At 52.5% G+C, this 17,016-nt stretch overlaps 7 protein-coding genes and 1 non-coding gene across 8 annotated transcripts; 5 read left to right on the forward strand and 3 right to left on the reverse strand.

Annotated features, from left to right (window-relative positions):
* Nucleotides 1-1,209: 1,209 nt before the first annotated feature.
* On the reverse strand, nucleotides 1,210-2,939 carry SMAC4_05060 (uncharacterized protein; the record flags this gene model as incomplete). The annotated part of the gene is made up of 2 exons (XM_003346754.2): nucleotides 1,349-2,939; nucleotides 1,210-1,293 (listed from the first exon to the last, which is right to left on the reverse strand). Exons 1-2 carry the CDS (start codon nucleotides 2,378-2,380, stop codon nucleotides 1,210-1,212), a joined length of 1,116 nt encoding a protein of 371 aa, XP_003346802.1. The 5' UTR covers nucleotides 2,381-2,939.
* Nucleotides 2,940-3,145: 206 nt separating this feature from the next.
* On the forward strand, nucleotides 3,146-4,651 carry SMAC4_05061 (uncharacterized protein). Its single transcript, XM_003346755.2, has 2 exons — nucleotides 3,146-4,331; nucleotides 4,395-4,651. Exons 1-2 carry the CDS (start codon nucleotides 3,599-3,601, stop codon nucleotides 4,586-4,588), a joined length of 927 nt encoding a protein of 308 aa, XP_003346803.1. The 5' UTR covers nucleotides 3,146-3,598; the 3' UTR covers nucleotides 4,589-4,651.
* Nucleotides 4,652-4,746: 95 nt separating this feature from the next.
* SMAC4_05062 (uncharacterized protein) lies at nucleotides 4,747-5,486 on the reverse strand. The gene is made up of 2 exons (XM_003346756.2): nucleotides 5,389-5,486; nucleotides 4,747-5,330 (listed from the first exon to the last, which is right to left on the reverse strand). Exon 2 carries the CDS (start codon nucleotides 5,302-5,304, stop codon nucleotides 4,921-4,923), a length of 384 nt encoding a protein of 127 aa, XP_003346804.1. The 5' UTR covers nucleotides 5,305-5,330; nucleotides 5,389-5,486; the 3' UTR covers nucleotides 4,747-4,920.
* Nucleotides 5,487-7,574: 2,088 nt separating this feature from the next.
* Nucleotides 7,575-7,991, forward strand: SMAC4_05063 (uncharacterized protein; the record flags this gene model as incomplete). Its single annotated transcript, XM_003346757.1, has 1 exon — nucleotides 7,575-7,991. One exon carries the CDS (start codon nucleotides 7,575-7,577, stop codon nucleotides 7,989-7,991), a length of 417 nt encoding a protein of 138 aa, XP_003346805.1.
* Nucleotides 7,992-8,555: 564 nt separating this feature from the next.
* Nucleotides 8,556-9,485, reverse strand: SMAC4_05064 (uncharacterized protein; the record flags this gene model as incomplete). Its single annotated transcript, XM_003346758.1, has 1 exon — nucleotides 8,556-9,485. One exon carries the CDS (start codon nucleotides 9,483-9,485, stop codon nucleotides 8,556-8,558), a length of 930 nt encoding a protein of 309 aa, XP_003346806.1.
* A 780-nt stretch (nucleotides 9,486-10,265) lies between these two features.
* On the forward strand, nucleotides 10,266-10,352 carry SMAC4_13322. Its single transcript is given in 2 exon segments — nucleotides 10,266-10,301; nucleotides 10,317-10,352. It is a non-coding gene; the product is annotated as a tRNA-Ala (tRNA).
* Nucleotides 10,353-10,948: 596 nt separating this feature from the next.
* Nucleotides 10,949-12,305, forward strand: SMAC4_05065 (uncharacterized protein). Its single transcript, XM_003346759.2, has 2 exons — nucleotides 10,949-11,162; nucleotides 11,214-12,305. Exons 1-2 carry the CDS (start codon nucleotides 11,045-11,047, stop codon nucleotides 12,125-12,127), a joined length of 1,032 nt encoding a protein of 343 aa, XP_003346807.1. The 5' UTR covers nucleotides 10,949-11,044; the 3' UTR covers nucleotides 12,128-12,305.
* A 2,135-nt stretch (nucleotides 12,306-14,440) lies between these two features.
* On the forward strand, nucleotides 14,441-16,566 carry SMAC4_05066 (uncharacterized protein). Its single transcript, XM_003346760.2, has 2 exons — nucleotides 14,441-15,055; nucleotides 15,132-16,566. Exons 1-2 carry the CDS (start codon nucleotides 15,032-15,034, stop codon nucleotides 16,143-16,145), a joined length of 1,038 nt encoding a protein of 345 aa, XP_003346808.1. The 5' UTR covers nucleotides 14,441-15,031; the 3' UTR covers nucleotides 16,146-16,566.
* The last annotated feature ends 450 nt before the right edge of the window (nucleotides 16,567-17,016 follow it).

Genomic DNA, 17,016 nt, shown 5'->3' on the forward strand with positions numbered 1-17,016 from the left:
TGAAGGCCGACCAGAGCGGATTGAGGAGCAAAGACTTTAGTCCAAGTCAAACTTTCATCGGGGTATGCCATGTTGTTCTTGGGTATAGCTAGAAGCTGATAACTCCATATTGGGTGAAGTCGATGTAACACTTTAGTTGAATTGGGGTTGTTGGGGTGAAATATCTGGGGTAGGTAGCATCGAGGTCGGCAGAAGACGTTCCGTAGTGTGGAAGTCAGGAACACACCAACCCCGGTTTCTGGAATCTGAAAAATCGTGCCAAGAGACGATGTCACTGAGCCATGGTCTCTTTTTTGTTCCTGAGATGTGACTACTGACTGCAAGCATGAACGGTTCAGGCCGGAGGTTGGGACATGGACAAAGGTTGCTGTGGCAAATGGCATGTTGAACTTCTCGGGCCAGCTCGCCCAGGTACATTCGGAGACGGAGCGGCGACAGCAGAAACGGTGGCGCGGCGGAGATTGTGGACTGAGGACTTTTAGCATGAAGCCTGAGCAGAGGCACGGCTGGATAGATGCTTAGAGACCATCAGCATCGACTTTGCCCGGTTGGGCGAGATAATCGAGTCCCGATAAAACAAAGCAACAGATAGAGCAGAGACGAAAAGCAATAATGCTGCCATTAGAACATTGAGGAAGAACATGGAGGTCCTGCGGGACTGCCTCCCACGGACCGAGATTCACTGGAGCTCTTTAGGACAGAACCACATGTCGGTCCCTTGACAGAACCCGGAGCTCGCAGTTTTTCCACCATACGGGACGAGGAACCAGAAGACGAAGAACGTGGATGAAGTGTTACCCTCGCGCAACCGAAAGGAAGGACTTCTTCTGGAAGCGTCCAAAGTGGAAAGAACTGATCAAGAGGGGGCAATGCAATGGGCAAAAGGAAAGCAACCTGGTCGTCATGTGTTCCTCCGCCATCGCCGGAAAGAAGCGAATGAATGTCAAAACAAGTATGGCTTCGGCTTGGCGCCTTTTGATTGCTACCAGAACACATGGAAGCGCCGGTACTTGAGCTTCCGGCTAAATACAAGAGTGTTACGGTTGCAAGGACGACAAGTGCATCAAGGCCTGGGGCTTTTTATGACAGTACTGGATGCAAAGGTGGTGGTAAAGCTCTTGTTCGCATTCGTATCTGATCGTGGTTTGTCCAATTCGGTGGTTACCAATAAGTGTCTGCCACTTGGGAGTACTTCATGTAGGTTCCATTCTACTGCCTCTTGGTCCCAACGTGCTGGTCAACAAAGTCGAGAACTGGTTGAATCGTGGTGTCCCAGCCAGGGACAGTAGGGCCCTGGAATCATTTTGTCAGTAATTGCCAGAATGTAAGCAGGTTTCGACTATCTTACCGTGTATTTGATGTCAAATACGTGCGGCTCGCCCTCCTCGTATCTCTCAATGACAGGAACGCCTCTCTCCCTGAGCGTAGCGGCCAAGTCATAACTCTGCTGAATGGGAACAGGCTCATCGGCGTTGCCATGCAGGAAGGCGGTTGGTGGGTAAGACCGCTGCTTGTCCTCCTGGAGAACCTTGAGGGGAGCCATAGACGTGATGAACTTGACCAGTTCCGCCTTATCAGGAAATCGCTCGCTGTGGAGGAAGGCCTTATGTACATCACCCGGAAACGACCTTACGGAACGCCACTGGTGGGCTTCCGCCTGCAACCGGAAACGCTTGTCGTACCTGATGTCAGCCGCCCAGCGCTTTCTGAGCTCTTCTTCAGGAAACAGTTCCTGTTCGTTCCAGCAGCAAGCATCTGTCAAGACGTTCTTTAGGTCCCTGTCGCCGATGAAGCGCTCTAGTTCCTGGTCGGTGAACTCTCCCTTCCATGGCTCAGGTGTGCGGTCGGGCATGTTGATGTAGTACCAGATATCAACAAGGCCGTAGGCGTCGACGATAACTCTTGGGGGAGGTGAAGTTAAGTGCAAGCCCATTAGGGTCACTAGGGTGCCACCGGCGGATTCACCAACAAGGGCATAACGATCAACGTCTACCTTGCCCTCGTCCAAGATGGACGGAAGGTTTTTGCGGCACCATTCGACGGACTCGATACAGTCGGCGAGTTGGTGATCGAATGCGGCTTGGGGGGCGAGACGGTAGTTGAGGGAAACAAGGTGGTATCCTCGTTTGCGGAAGCCGGGGTTCAGCCACGGCAGAGGAACAAAGTGGTGTCCACCGAGGAAACCGCCTCCATGGACCCAGAACAAAATCGGGGCCGGTTCTTGGACCACGTTCTCGGCCGGCCAAACACGGACTCCAAGCTCGACGCCGCTGGAGGACTTGAAAGTGTGATCGGTATAGCCAGCTGGGGCATAGAAGAAGCCCTTCAGGTCCTCATCGACCTTGTCAAAACTGAACTCGTCTTTCTTTCCGTCTGTCATCTTGAGTATCCAAGGTAAGTGTAGCAGGCGTATGATACCGGGCGGGTAGCGATGCGAAAGGCTTGAGAGATAGGCTTAGATGTCGATGTCGAACCGTGGGAGTGTTTATAGGTGTATCTTTGCCAGTCGTCCGGTGCGGGGTCGTCGTGATTGGAACTCGGGAGTTGAGGCTGACTCTCGGTCGTGGCCGTAGTTGTCGGCTCGCGGTCCGAGGTCACCGGCGTCGAACCAGCGTCTTGGCGAGGACATGGTTAAAGCCGGTCCGGAGTCGCACCCACCTGTGAGAGCAGCTCAGTGGTGGTGCGATTGAGAGGGGGATATATAGCTGGAGCCTGGTCGTTAAAGCGCCAACGGGCGGCGCAGTCCTCTCGTATTTCAGGGCATCGTGTACTATTGGTATTGTTGTGGTGTCGCGATATGGCTGTTGATCATGAGGTGTGATTTTGAACGCGTAAACTGGTTGTTGTTGTTGATGTTCATAATGGTTCGGTTGTAGGAAGTTGATGTTGGGAGACAAACGCAGGTGCAAAACTGCAATGCGGGGGATGTTATTAAAATTGTTAGGTTGTTGCTTCTTAGCTAACGTGACCTACGGGTATCTAGGCGAAAAGGTTGTTAGTGTAACAGCAGAAACCATCTCATTCACAGCCAAGACTCATCAACCACCGTTGGGCTGCGAGTTCAGAGCCCCTTGCATCTCCCCTGGTATTCGGGGTTGGTGTATCCTGCCCTGATAGGACTGCCGTAATCTTCTTCATTCTTCCTCCTTTCCCCTAACCTAATTCACCCGCCAAACGACTCGGAGCCATGACCTTCTTCCTAGACCGATACCGGTTTCACAACACCAAAGATGAGCAAATACCACTAGATTTCTGTCCACCAAGGTCTCTTCTTATGTCACAAGGACTGTCTACAAATTCTATCCAAGGATGAGCACCACATTGATCATCTGAACCACTCCTCCCAATGCCAATCGCGCGATGATTGACGACTGACACACGGAAATTCAGGGTTAGGGTCCCACTAACATCCTCGGTACTTGGCGCCACGGCATTCGACGGCATCACGACGCGGGGTTCGGCTGTCGTTCTCAGGCCAGCCAGGGGTTTGCTCACACGACCCATCCCTTTATAAAGAGTCACCAGGCACGAGTGCTTCAGCTTGTTCCACTATACACATTACAAGCTTCTTTCCGAAAACTCAGTCCCGATCAAAAAGATGGCCACATTTTCGACCGCCCGAGACCTCTTCGCCCCCATCGGCAAAGATGGCCACCGCATATCCTACCGCCTACTCGGCCCTTCACCCTCCTCATCCGGCAAGATTCCCCTTGTCATGCTTATGGGCTTCCGCGGCACCATGGACCAATGGGATCCGGCCCTGATTGATCCTCTGGCCGATCAACGCCCGGTCATCCTCACAGACATCCCCGGCGTTGGCCGCTCTGAGGGTGCCGTACCCCTTTCCATCACCGAGTGGGCGCAAAGTGTCATCGACTTGCTCATCGTGATGAACATTCCTCAAGTGGACGTTTTTGGCTACTCCATGGGTGGGTGCAATGCCCAGATGGTGGCGCTGATTGCGGAAGAGTATTCGGGGGGCAAAGTGAAGGTTAGGAGGTTGGTGTTGGCCGGAACTACGCCGAGTGACGGGCCGGGAGTCAAGAGGTTCAAGGGTCAGGAGACGGAGGCTTTCCAGAGGTTGGCGGCGGCGCAGACGGTGGAGCAGCAGAAAGAGGCGTTTATGAAGGGCTTCTTTGGACGGTGTTCGGAGAAGAGCTGGGCGGAGGGCGAAAAGAGTTGGAGGAGGATTGCTGGGGCGAGGAAGGAGATGATGGGTCATTTGGGGAAGGAAGGGTCAAAGAGCCAGGGCATTGCCTTTGCCAAGTTCATGGGAGAGGGTAGTCTGGAGAAGTTGAAGGGGTTGAAGATTCCAGTGCTGATTGCCAATGGTGAGTTCTCTGCCGGCGAGTGGGAGTATCGCACGTCACAATGCTAACGCCATATTTGAACAGGATCTCAAGACTTGCTCTTGCCAACGGAAAACAGCTACCTGATGTACAAGACACTACCGAATGCGTATTTGCACCTATACCCCGACGCTGGACACGGCTTTTTGTACCAGTACGCCGACCACTTTTCGTTCTTGATCAACCTGTTCCTAGACGGCGAGCAGTCAGGCGGTGCCCTCATTCCCAGCAAGCTATAGCAGAACGACCACGATACCTCTGCATTACACACTTTTCCACACCTGCTTCAAGTCTCTGGAGAGATATTGGTTGATGGAGGACCGCGAGGTTCTTGATTTGTGATCTGCAAAGAATGTCTATCTCCGTTTTGGATTTGTGTTGTAAATTTAAATGAAATGGAAGCGAGTGTACTGTGTGTCTCATATATCCTCCACCGCCACCGGGATAGACCATCCTCCAAGTCTATACCCCTCATAATCCCCTTCCTATCCCTTTCGACACCCCATCCGTCAACCGAATCCTCTTTCCACATCCTTCCCCATCTTCCTCACCTCCCTCACCCGTTCATCCCTCAAGCAACGCAAATCCCACCGCAGTCCGCACCACCATTCTCAGGATCACAATCATCCCTAGGATCATCCACACAAGTCAACCTCTTGGGGCACGAAATACCGGCAAATCCACCGCAGAACAGCGGCTCGATGCAGACGCCACCGCAGTCGGCGCCTCCGTTCTTCGGGTCGCAGTCATCGCGCGGGTCGTCAACGCAGATCTGGTTCTTGTCGGCGCAGGGGATACCGGCGAAGCCGCCGCAGAAGGCGCCGGCCTTGAAGCATGTGCCGCCGATGGAGATTTGACCGGGGAGGCACTTGTTGATTTCGGTGGAGGATGTGCGGGGGATGGCGGTGGCCGAGACGACGGCGAGGAGGGAGAGGAGAGTGGTCTTGAAGAGCATTTTGGTGTTGGCTTTGTGGGTGATGTCTGGAAACTGTGAGTAATTGAACCTTTTTCTCCTTGTTCACCGTTGAGCTTGGCTTACCTTGTTGGTTATTACTTGTCTGTTGTTCTTGAGATGGATGTATAGCCGTAAGAGATGGTTATGTTCAGGTGCTTGTGTTTGATATTGGTGAAATGAGATGATCGACCATGGGGAACCCATCATCATTTATACTGGAATGAAGAAACCGTCTTCACCCTAAAACCGTTGGCATGGTCACCCATTTACACTCTTGGAGTAACAACTTTCAGTCATGTTGTGGAACGGAGTTAATCGGCTGATTTAGGCTATGCTTACTCTCCCGCCTTCTGTAGGGCAGTTGCTTCCACCTGGCTTGAAGGAGGATACGTAATTCATGTTCCTTTGCACTTCCTTTTCGGTCGAAGCCAAGACGGAGTTTCAGAACGAAACCACATTGAAGAAAAGTAAGCAAGTCCACCGTATTCCATGTAAGTCATTGCCCGAGGAGTTTGTGGCTTGCCCGTATAAGAATTGACCGTTGCTCGTCGCAGGTAATTGGTCATGACTAGCGTCAGGTGGCTGAGGCTGAGTTTTCTTTCGATCTGTTCCTGACATAGTTGGCGGCTGTCAGATGGGGATAAATAAGCTTAGGGCTGACGATACGTTACAGGCCGAGCTGCATTTAGGTAAATCCGGGGAAATGGCGGGTAGTTACCACAATGCATCTTGACATCTTGCGCAAGATCTGTATGACACTCGCTCACCGCTTGACAGGTCACCACAAGAGGGGGCAAGTACACCGAGCACGCAACCCACGACTACCCAGGTATAGGACGAGTCATATGCCATGTGCAAATCCAAAGGATTCCGAACATTCCATCATTGTTGAAGGTAACATCAACCACCTCTCTAAATGACAGCTTTGGCAGTACATCTGAGATCTTCTGTAACACTACGTCTCGCTGCTATTCATGTCGTTGTTTATGTCAGCAACCGGCTCAAGTCCCGCACTCATGCATGTTAAACATTCATGTGGTGGTAACAATTGTCATTTGATCTCTTGCCTTTCCCAATCGATTGTATCTCCGAGAAGGTACCTATCTTCTTATGCTGCCATTCCCATCTTCCTGCTGTCGTCGCTTTTCCCACCAGATGTCGTGGACGTCGGAAGAGTGTTCTCCCGTCTTATGTCCGCTCTCGGAGCAGAGCTTGAAACGGGACAAGAAGCTTTGCATGACTGTTGACGCTTTTGGAAGTATTGGGTAGCTTCTGTTTTGTCATGCCAAGGGCGGGGAGGGGACGGGTGATGAACATTCTATTGTCTTGTGTTACCTGGGTGCGGCACATCGTTTCCTTGGAGGTTGAGATTGCCTCCAATGCTGATATGTAAGGTAACGTCGTGTCAGCCATGAGCTGGAGACTTCATTGCCGTTTGGCTGGATGTCTAACGCGATTCGGTGTACATCCTGAGGGAAGTATGTAAGCAATGAAAGGACCGGAGCCGTCGAGCTTCACCCAGCTGTTGCGTACCTAACCATCTACCGCCCTGCCATAAAGCCATCTCACGCTGAGTTCAACCTCCATCTGTTCTTTCGGTCTCGATATATGACCGGAAGCACGAAGCGGTCAGGAACTTCTGAAGGGTTTTACGTGGACATGCAATTCCCAATGTGGTCCATGCCATTTTCTCTCACGCCTCTCCCTCCGTCTTGGCTTTTGGCCAGAACTGGAAAGCCCAGAGGAACGTGCATCGCATTTTCTGCGTCGACTACATGGGGAACGACAAGTGGATGGCGGAAAGCAAAAGTTGTAAGCATATCCGGAGACCATCTATTGCCTACTAGACGTCTGGGCACTGCCTGGCACCTAGCTTTTTACAACTGATCAAGTGCTTTTCGCGGAGTTTTCACTCCATGAATCCAAACAGGTAAGCGCATCGTCTCAGGGGCATCATGATGCTTTTTGCGCGCGGTCGTCAAAGCGAAGATTTGGTTATCCAGTTGGGTATAAAAGACTGCTGACTTCCCGACTTTGATCACATCATCTTATAATCAGCAACAGGCACTCAACGAGTGCACCGGGAATAGTTCTTAAAGGAGTAACAGACTGCTGAACAACAGCAATTATCACTATCCCCCAAGTAAGTCCCCGTTCAAGGCCCCGTTTATTCGTAATCCCAAGGTTACCAACTTACTCAACCTTCCATACAATCTCCAGCCCAACCCTCCAAACAAATATACCAAAAACCATTGAAAGCTAAACCCACGATGTTCTTCAAAACCACCACCCTCCTCTCCCTCCTGACCACCGCGGCCACAGCCACAGCTATCTCCCTCCCCCTCACCTCTCGCTCCTCCGAAAGCGCCATACCCACAAGCTGCCCGCCCAACCAAATCTTCCATCACGACGCCTGCATCCCCTCCATTCCCTGCGGCGGCCTCGCCAACATTCCGTGCCCTGCCCAAAGCCAAGTGTGCGTTGACGACCCGCGCGACGATTGCGGCCCTAAGAAGAACGGCGCCGACTGCGGAGGTATCTGCGTTGAGCCGACGAAACGGTGTGGAGGTATGCTGGGGCTGATGTGTCCTGAGGGGTGGGAGTGTGTGGATGATCCGAGGGATGAGTGCGTTCCTGGGAAGGATGAGGGGGAGCATGGGGAGGGGTGTATGGGGGTTTGTGTTTAGACTTTAGGGCTTTGGGCGATGAGGAGTGAAGGCCGATAAGAGATGGAGAAAGGGGTTGAGGGTGGTGGGAGGTCTTGGGTTGAAGATCTATATGTACCTAGGTGGAGGAAGGGAATGAAACATAACACCGGGATCATCGGAGTTGAGCGTTTCAGTGATCTACTGATGAGAGCATAAAGGAACACGGGTCACGGAGAAACATGAAGGGATGTGGAAGGGTTGGAAAGAAAATAGGAGTGAGGAAAACGAGCAAGGTACATCTACACCTGAGGAGAGGTCCCGGAGGATGACTTGAGTCTTTCGTTCGTAAAGTCAGGTTCAAGCGCCCATGACATCTAGGTATTCCATCATCTAGCTCTTCTATCATCTATCCCAGAATTATCCCAATTCTAATGCTGTATAATATGCCTTCTAGTATCCAATGCGCCTGCAAATTAGTGTTTTTCCCGCTCCAATTCTTCTACGACATACCCCCTTTATTACCCCCGAGCCCGTCGATCTCCACCCACAAAGACAGAAGACTCATCCCTAAACATCTCTTCCCCTTTTCACCAAACGAACACTCTAGAGGCCAGCAACAGCCTCCGTCCACGTCTTCTTGATCGCCCCCCAATACTGCTCCGGATGCTGCCTCATATGTCCCACATGCGGCGTCCCCTCAAATATGTCCATATCAACCACATACCCCCTTTGCCTCGCCTGCGCCGCATGCTTCTCGACATCCTCCCAATAAATGATATCGTCCTCCTTCGAGTACAGATACAGTCTCCTGGCACTTTTCTCACACAGCTTCTCATTGTTCACCGCCGCCACTGAATAAGCCGCCGCGCTCGACGCGCCAACCAACCACCCGAAGCCGTGCAGCGCCGCCAGGAAGATGCAAGCCAGCGCTTGCGTCACAATAAACGGCAAGGGGAACCACGCCCGGGCACCGATGGCCATCGCCCTCGACCACGGACCGGCGTTTTGCAGGAAGGAGGTGCTACCCGGTGTGGAATCGACGACGAGCATATTATGCGGGAAGACCTCGCCGCCGAAGCGCTTGCGGTAGGCGTTCAAAGTGGCGGCGAAGTACATCCCTCCGGTATTGGACATGACCTGCACCAAGACCCTGTTGTTTCCGGAAGCCTCGACGGACTTACGGTCGGCGGAGTCCAGGGAGCCGAAGCAAGCGGAGATGACGGGGGTCATGGCCTTGGAGCGGGCGTCGAGGGTTTGGTAGAGACAGCGCAGGAGGGGGCAGAGGATGACGACGAGCTTGGCGGCGGGAAAGAGGGCGCGGTAGCCGTCGACGTATTTGGCGAGATGCTTGGGGCGAGCATCGCCCCAGCCGTAGAGGAGGATGGTTGTTGGGTCTGAGGGGGACAAGGGAGTGGCGGAGGAGGGAGCTTCTTGGAGGTAGATTTGTTCTGTGAGGCGCTTGAAGCCGGGTCCCAGGGGGGATTGTTTTTCGGAGTGGGTGACGACTGCGTCGACGAGTGCTTGTTCAGACATTATGGCAGTTGTTTGTGTTGACTCCCGTCGTCTATGTGAAGCTGTGTTCGATTTGCAAGTGAGATGTCCAGTTCAAGGTGATGAACAAGAAGAGTGAAGTGCCCGATATAGGAGTAAGGAGAGCAGATGTCGTTATGAAATTGAAAGTCAATGAGTGAAAAACGGGTCCCTCATCACAACCCATCGCAGGGACCAGCATCGGAAACTTCCATATCTTCAACTTTTCTCGTCGTCGGTTCCCGGTCCAGCTTGGGGCACTGGAGAATTTGATGCCAAGATCAGCGATCCAGCCCGTGGGAGCGGAGCCGGAGTCTCCACGTCAAGCCGGGACATTGTCTGTTTTGGGAATCGTTCAGCCCTTTGCCGCGTTTCTGTCAGTGCTGTCATGGGCGTTCGTCTCTTCGTTTCTTGGTTTCATCACCGGTTGCAACGGCCGGTGGTCGGCGGTCAATGGTTCTACGGAGTTTCAACCGCCGCGATGACGACGTTACCACAGAAAGTTTGTTGAGTTTCCCAACAGCCAAGACTTGATAAGCTTTTATCTCGGATTTGGTCTATGTTGCAATCTGGGACATGTGATTCTGTTCTGGAACAGAGCGCTTGTCGTCGTGTTGTTGAAGTGGTCGTTAGTATCGAGTCGACGGGAACAAGAGCCGAGGCAAGTGGGGACCAAAAAGTGAGTGGACAGCAGAGCGCCAGAGCCAAAGGTGGATGGTGCTGTACTGAAATGCCCAGAGTTGGTGTTGATAGGCTCAAGATTTGGAGCCACTAGTAACAAACGGGCAATTGGTCTAGGGGTATGATTTTCGCTTCGCATTCCATAAATACGTTTGTGAAAGGTCGCCGGTTCGAATCCGGCATTGTCCATCTTTTTGCACCTTTGGCACAATCCATGCTAAGTTTGAGAATGTTCTTCGGACGGCAGGATGTGTTTCTTTTTATTTGTTTGGATTCAAATCCATTTTGCACCGGATTTGATCGGTTTTTGCGTTTTTGTGTTCAGTTGATGTATGGTGTTGCGTCAACAAGTCAACCGAAAGTGGCAAGAGATGAAAGAAAAGAACGGCGGCGGGAAGGGTAGCGGGGCAGAGACAGCTACGATGAAGGGAAGGTATGATAGGGAAGGTACGACTGGATGAGTTCCTGTGGTAGGCGGTGTACACGGTTCGAATCCGGTGTTGTCTAACATTTTTGCATCTCCTGGTACCTCCCTTCGCCATGGGTATCGTTATCCTTTTGGCTGTTTTTTGACATTCTGGTTTGGACCTTTCCAGACATGTCAGCTTGAAAAAAATTCGATGAATGGTGAACATCACGAAACTTTCAAGTCCCAATTGTATCAATCCCCCAACGTGCAATTGAGTTGGGGATCAATAATCGGGAAGCTGCCGACTTGGCAACCGAGGCTCAGACAGTCTCACCAAGGTGGGGATTTGGGGTAAACTGTTCCCCGGATTCATCAACAACATCACTGTATAAGTGCTACACACATGTATCTTTCCACAACTCTCGTGTCTTCGAGATCCCACACCGAGTAGTCTAGAAACTTTGTACCAAAAATGGCCTCAGACAAACCATCAACGGGAATTATCCCGTTCGCCAAGGCGACCGAGATCAAAAGGATCGATGCCAACACCTACCAAGCCAACCTGGTAGACTCATTCTGCATCGGCGCCGGTAAGTATCACTACACCTTCCGATCAAGAACATAACTAACACAATTCACAGTCCCCAACGGCGGTTACGTAGCATCATGCATCCTCCAAGCCGCCATCCTTCACGGCTCCTCTCGCTCCCGCTCCCGCTCCCCTTCTAACCCGCAACCGCACGTCCTGAACGCCCACTTCGAGTACCTCAACCGCACCGAAGTCGGTCCAGCAACCATCATCATCGAGGATGTCAAGCCTGGCCGCCAACTAACCACCCTGCACGCAACCTTGTACCAAGGCGGCGGCTCGGTCCAAATCAGCTCTTCCTCCCCCGAAGCAACCCGTGGCAAAAAACGGCTAACCGCCTACCTCGTCATGACCAACCTCTCTTCTCTTCAAGGAATCTCTCTCGACACCCAATTTTTGCTGGTTCCCCCGCCCCTGACCTTGACAAAACCCAATTTTGGCTTGCTCAAGGAAAATAAAGACCCGAGTTGGACCAACATCCAGCTTCCGCCCGGGTTCAGCTACATCCGCGCTTTACAGAATATCAAGTTTTATATCCCCCGCCAGGGCCAGGTTCGGAAGTCAATCATCGACCTGTGGATTTGTCTCGCTTCGGGAGAAAGGTTCACGGATGCGACGCTGGGGTATGTATCCGATTGCTGGCCGTATGTCGTTGAGGCCTACCGGCCGAGGGACGAAAAGGAAAATGAGGGGGCGGCGTTCAGACATGATGCTAAGCATTGGTATCCTACTGTTGTGATGAATGTTGAGCAGAAAAAGGCTGCACCGAAAGAAGGGTGGGAGTGGTTGAGGATGAGAGTGAGCAGCAAGGAGGTTAGAGGTGGGAGGTTTGATTTGGAGGTTTTGGTGATGGATGAAATGGGGGAGCTGGTGGTGGTTAGTAATCATGTGGGCTTGGTGTTGGGGAGTGAAAGGAATTTGGCGGGGAGGGCGAAGGGGGAGATGAAGGGGCAGAGTCGACTGTGATGCGGTGGAGTGGTGATATGTTGTTGGTGTTGAGGGTGTGTGCTCGAAGGAAGACACAGGTAATGAGGCTATCCAGGTGGGTAGACGTTTGATTTTCCAGAGGATGACGCCTCGATTCGGAGTCTGTGATGGCGCCGGCACCTCTCGGATTCTCAAGTCTGGAAGTCTGCCACGGAAAACTAAACGGCGTCTTTGGTAGATAAACTCTGAATGTAAACAAATCGGATATCATTCATGGAAGTAGCCTGCGCTGACATTAGCTGAACTGATCCATCAGAGACCGAAAACAAGAAAAACTCATCAGGAACGCATCTCATGTTGCCCAGCTACTCGAGACTCGAGTCGCAGCATCGCAATGCAATGCAATATCAAGCTGATATGTCTTTGATGTCTGCTCCGCTTGAAGTCAGCCAGCCAGGCCGCCTTGCCATGCACAAGACCATAGGTTGCTGGTTGGGTAACAACGTGTCCCATCTTGCTTCTTGTCCTCCAACGACAAGCCATTGTTTACATTTGTCAGATCTTCGAGTCCTCCAGATACTGCAAAAACTGAGGCCTCACAAGTCACAAACCCACTCTTGTGTGTGCCAGTCGTGGGGAGTGGAACGAGCTCCTACCATATAGCTCTCCAGTCCTGGTCTAAGTCAGCACAGCCTAGCTGCACAGATATCCTGCATATGTGGATGTGAATGTCGTGGACCCAGCAATGTCATGTCAGGGCAATGCCAATCGAGACCCCAGAGGCCAGTAAAGATAGGCCAAGAATGGCTTGTCCAAAGGCAGCAGCAAGGGGAATTGTCCTTTTCGATGCATGTTGTTGCACCTGCATATGGGCCTTGAATGCGGTCGGTCGGTCGTCGATGTTGCACAGCACATTGGCTGCTTTCTTTTCTGCAGGAAACCTTTCCAAGCTCCAAGCTAAAGCTAACAAAAGGCTTAAGACTCGTCTCTGCTCGCTAAAGCAATTCAGGGACGGCTGGGCGGAAGCAACGGAACTAAAGGAACTAAAAAGTGATGAATGGACCCCTTGCAGAAACACGAGGGCCTATAAAATGGTTAAAGAGCACTCACTGGACGATTGTATGTGAATCGTCAAGTGTGATTTGTGATGGCGACGGTCCATTCCTCGCATTATCCCACACGATAGGTCTTTCTGCTGGCCCTCTCGTGAGAGCTAGTAAAACCTGTGCTTGCGTAAGGCGGGCGCGAATGGTTGGAAATTATGGGATTTCGGCCACGTAAACAAATCTAGAACTTGTGGAAAACTCCAGGAGGGCCAGTCGTGATGGGAGAAAAGAAGGGGCGCTTGAAGGGCCTGAGGGGCTATGCAGGATCGCAAAGTCGAAGTGGTCGAGAAACTGCAGATCATCTAAGATGTCAGCCAACCTCATCGCCGTCGAGGCCGTCTCGTAAACTCGAGGCCATCATCAGTGGCCCTATTTGTTGCCATTTTGCATGCGATTAGGCCATTTGTCCACCAATGTTGCCGCCGTCCCCTCTTTCTTGTGTTGCCTGTCTTCTCGACATCACGAATCGCTTTCGAGGACATTGATGAAGACCCCTTTTTGCGCCCTTTTGTTCGTTCGTTTCTTCGTCGATGGATGGAGTGGTTCCACGTGCTCCATCTCGATATGCGTGTTGCTTTGCGCCCCCCCTTCTTTGGGGTCTTGATCTGGGCCACCGCGCCGCACGCTAATCGACCCCTCCACAAATCCACATCCCATCTTTGACGGGCGGGCTCGGCGGGCTGGCTTTGCTACTAGCCAATGGGGGCTATTGCCGGTTGAGGGTCGGCAGTCCAGATCCACAGAGAGACCAATGAGGCCTTGCCGCGCACAACGTTCTGTGACGACGATGCGATGGGTGCGATGGGTGTGAGGGGTGCGGTGCGCGCGCGGATGGTAAGGCACCACCGCTGCTGTTGGTCTTGGAATTTTCGAAACAACCGCCGCCGGCTGGGTCGGTTTGTGATCAGTTAGTGCCTAGCCATTACTAGCGACCTAGCGTAGTGGCCTACCAGCCACTTTCCAGCCTGACGAGTTGACAGGTTCGCTTTCTTTTAGTTGAGGCCCATTCAGAGAATTCGAGGCGCTCACACAAGGCGACGGTGTTTGTCATTGAACCGCTCCTGAGGCAGGCAGACTTACCATAGCAAATGACTCGTAGAAAAGCTCTCTTGAAAGCGGTCGACTCGACTGCGGCTTCTGCTGCAGCCTTTACCCAAAACAGCCCTAGCCTCCTGATGGGAACCCACCCGCCATGCTGGCACTGGACGATAACTTCAGGAGGACGCAGTCTCACGCCAGCGCTGCCGAGCAAATCGCTAGAACTAAGGAGCTGTGAGGCCGCATTCATCCACGTCAGTCTCAGCGTTGCTGACCTGTTAGAACCTTGCCATGTTGGGCATCTCGTTTAGGCGCCGCCCGTACCGTGGCGTGGCCGGCCACGGGGCTGGTCCCGCTGGCGTAGTGTACCTAGTGTACAATCTTTGATGGCGCGGGCGGTAGGTCGTTCAATTGGCCGGCCGGAATATTCTGTAGCCAACAGGTACTCCCGGCCCACCTTCTTCTCCGTTGAAACTCCACGATGGCCCGATTCGGGATGCACCTCAACGCCCGAGACAGGACAGAGAGGGGCTCGAGGGGCTATGGATGTGGGATGTGGATTGGGAGCTGTGGCTTTTTTGGGCATGAAGAGCTGACAGAGTAGCTGAGAGCTGAAGAGAGTAGGTAGTGCATAGGTGATGATAAATAGATCGACAGTCCCCGGGTTCTCTTGTGGGTGTTGTCGAAACTTATAAATCCCAAACACAATAAGCAACTTGACATACCTTATCCGACCTCCAAACAACAACTCCACCAAACCCAACTACCCTTTTACCACCTCCAAACACAACCATCCAACATGTCTGCCCAGCGTGAGAGCGTCGTAAGTAACCCCTGAGGATGCTGTTCTTTGGCTGTCTCTTGAGAACTCGGAAGCTGACATATGCCTTTTACAACAGCAATCCTTCTGGGTCAACGGCTCGACCGAGATCTCCAAGAGGGCTTCCGAGCTCGCCTCGGCCGCCAAGGTTACTGATCAGACCTTTGAGGCCAAGGCCAACGCTGGCGAGTTCGTCGTCCAGGGTGCGGACTGTGTCCAGTTCTGGACCGGCTCGGTCCGCAGCGGCGAGAACTACATCGGCGATACCAAGGGTGACGGTGTCGTCTTCCTCAAGGAGGGCATCCAGATGATTGTCAAGGGCGGCAAGGTCCTCGGACCTCTCCCTGCCGGTTCCCTGCACAGATGTAATACACCCCCTACTCGGTCCCGATCCCCAACACCACCGCACCATCGCGTTCATGTTACTGCTTCAAGTTCTTCTACACAACGCCCACCACATCTTCCCCGGTCGTCGTCGGCCAACAACCCCTCCTCAAGCTACCGGCTCGCTTCCGGTTCTGAGAGAAGAGTTAGCGGTAGCGGCGGTCATGGTCTTTCTCATGATCTTCCACCAGTTGTTGGCTCAGGCGTTCGCTACGTTTCGGGGACAAGCCACACTCCTCCTCTTGCTACAAACACGCATACTACCACACACACTATCACCACCAAGCCCATGTTACCTCGTTCGGCCTCCTACCATCCTCATGTCCCGCCTACTAACACCTTTCCCAACAGCGTGAGCGTGTCCCGCGAATGCCGTCAATGCCTAGAGCAGCAGCAGCAACGTCGTGAGAGCCATCCCCGGGAGAGCCATTCCCGCGATCGCGACAACAGCCACAGCCCTCACCACAACAACCACGGACATGCAACATATCAACCTGCCCCCGCCCATCATCACGCAACAGTATCATACCAAAAACGTCATGACGGCGACACCTTCAGCACGGCGCCGACTTATCTCTCCAGCGGGCCCGTGGAGCGCGACTGGTTGGATGACGACAGCATAGCGCCCGGAGACAGCATTAGCAATGTCGGGATTTACCCGAATGGGTATCCTTCGGGGCACGCGCTTCATGTTTCGAGTCGTCGTTGATCTTCTCTCACTGTTGCGATTGTCATTGTTTGCTTTGCTGCTGTTATAGAAAGCGCGGACGGCGTGGGAGCGATCTCGTTCATATTTCCATCTTTTTTCTGTCATCGTTTTGGGATACACCACTGCATTTCTGTTTTACACAACACTTGGGTTTACGAACAACATGGTCATCACTCTTCTCTCCGCTAGAGCAGCTACAGAGAGCGAGTGCGAGCCATACAATTTGGGAGGGTTTAGCATTTGGATTTTTACACAAGCAGATACACACACCTGATAGAGATGGCAATTCGATTCCCTCCAAACCATTATTTGATCTTTGAAATGAATTGTGAATTGTTAAATGGTTGGTTGCATTGGTGTGGTGCCGGTTGTTGTCTTCAGCTAACGATTTCTCGGAAACGACAAGCGAACGGCGGCGGTGAGGGGTTGACTTGAGCGGGGGAGCTTTCGTCAGAGGAGGGGTTGAGCTGAGCTGCTATCTTATCAGCTTATCGATTGCTCGCTATCGGTTATCGGAGCGTCACTCCCTGTGCTTTGATGTCATTCTACTGCTACCCTCTCATTGGTCAAACTCCAAACGACGGGTGCCCAGTTTGCCAAGTCCTGCCAAGATGTTGGCCGTCTTAACTCCGCGTGGTGTGGGTAGGATGTGATGTCACTGGTGAGCGCGTCCCCTGAAAGATTAAACGGTAAATTACAGGCACTTCCTTGTTGATGTTGTTCAGGGTTAAGGGTCGGGACCATCACTCTCTCTCTCTGACATCAAAACATGACGACCATTTGGTCTGGACCGTCATAACGAGGAGTTGACAGTCCTCCAAATCCAAGAAACAACCCATGAATGCTACCCTTTCCGCGGCCAGGCGAGTGC

Source organism: Sordaria macrospora, chromosome 2, assembly GCF_033870435.1.
Source record: "Sordaria macrospora chromosome 2, complete sequence".
NCBI lineage: Eukaryota > Fungi > Ascomycota > Sordariomycetes > Sordariales > Sordariaceae > Sordaria > Sordaria macrospora.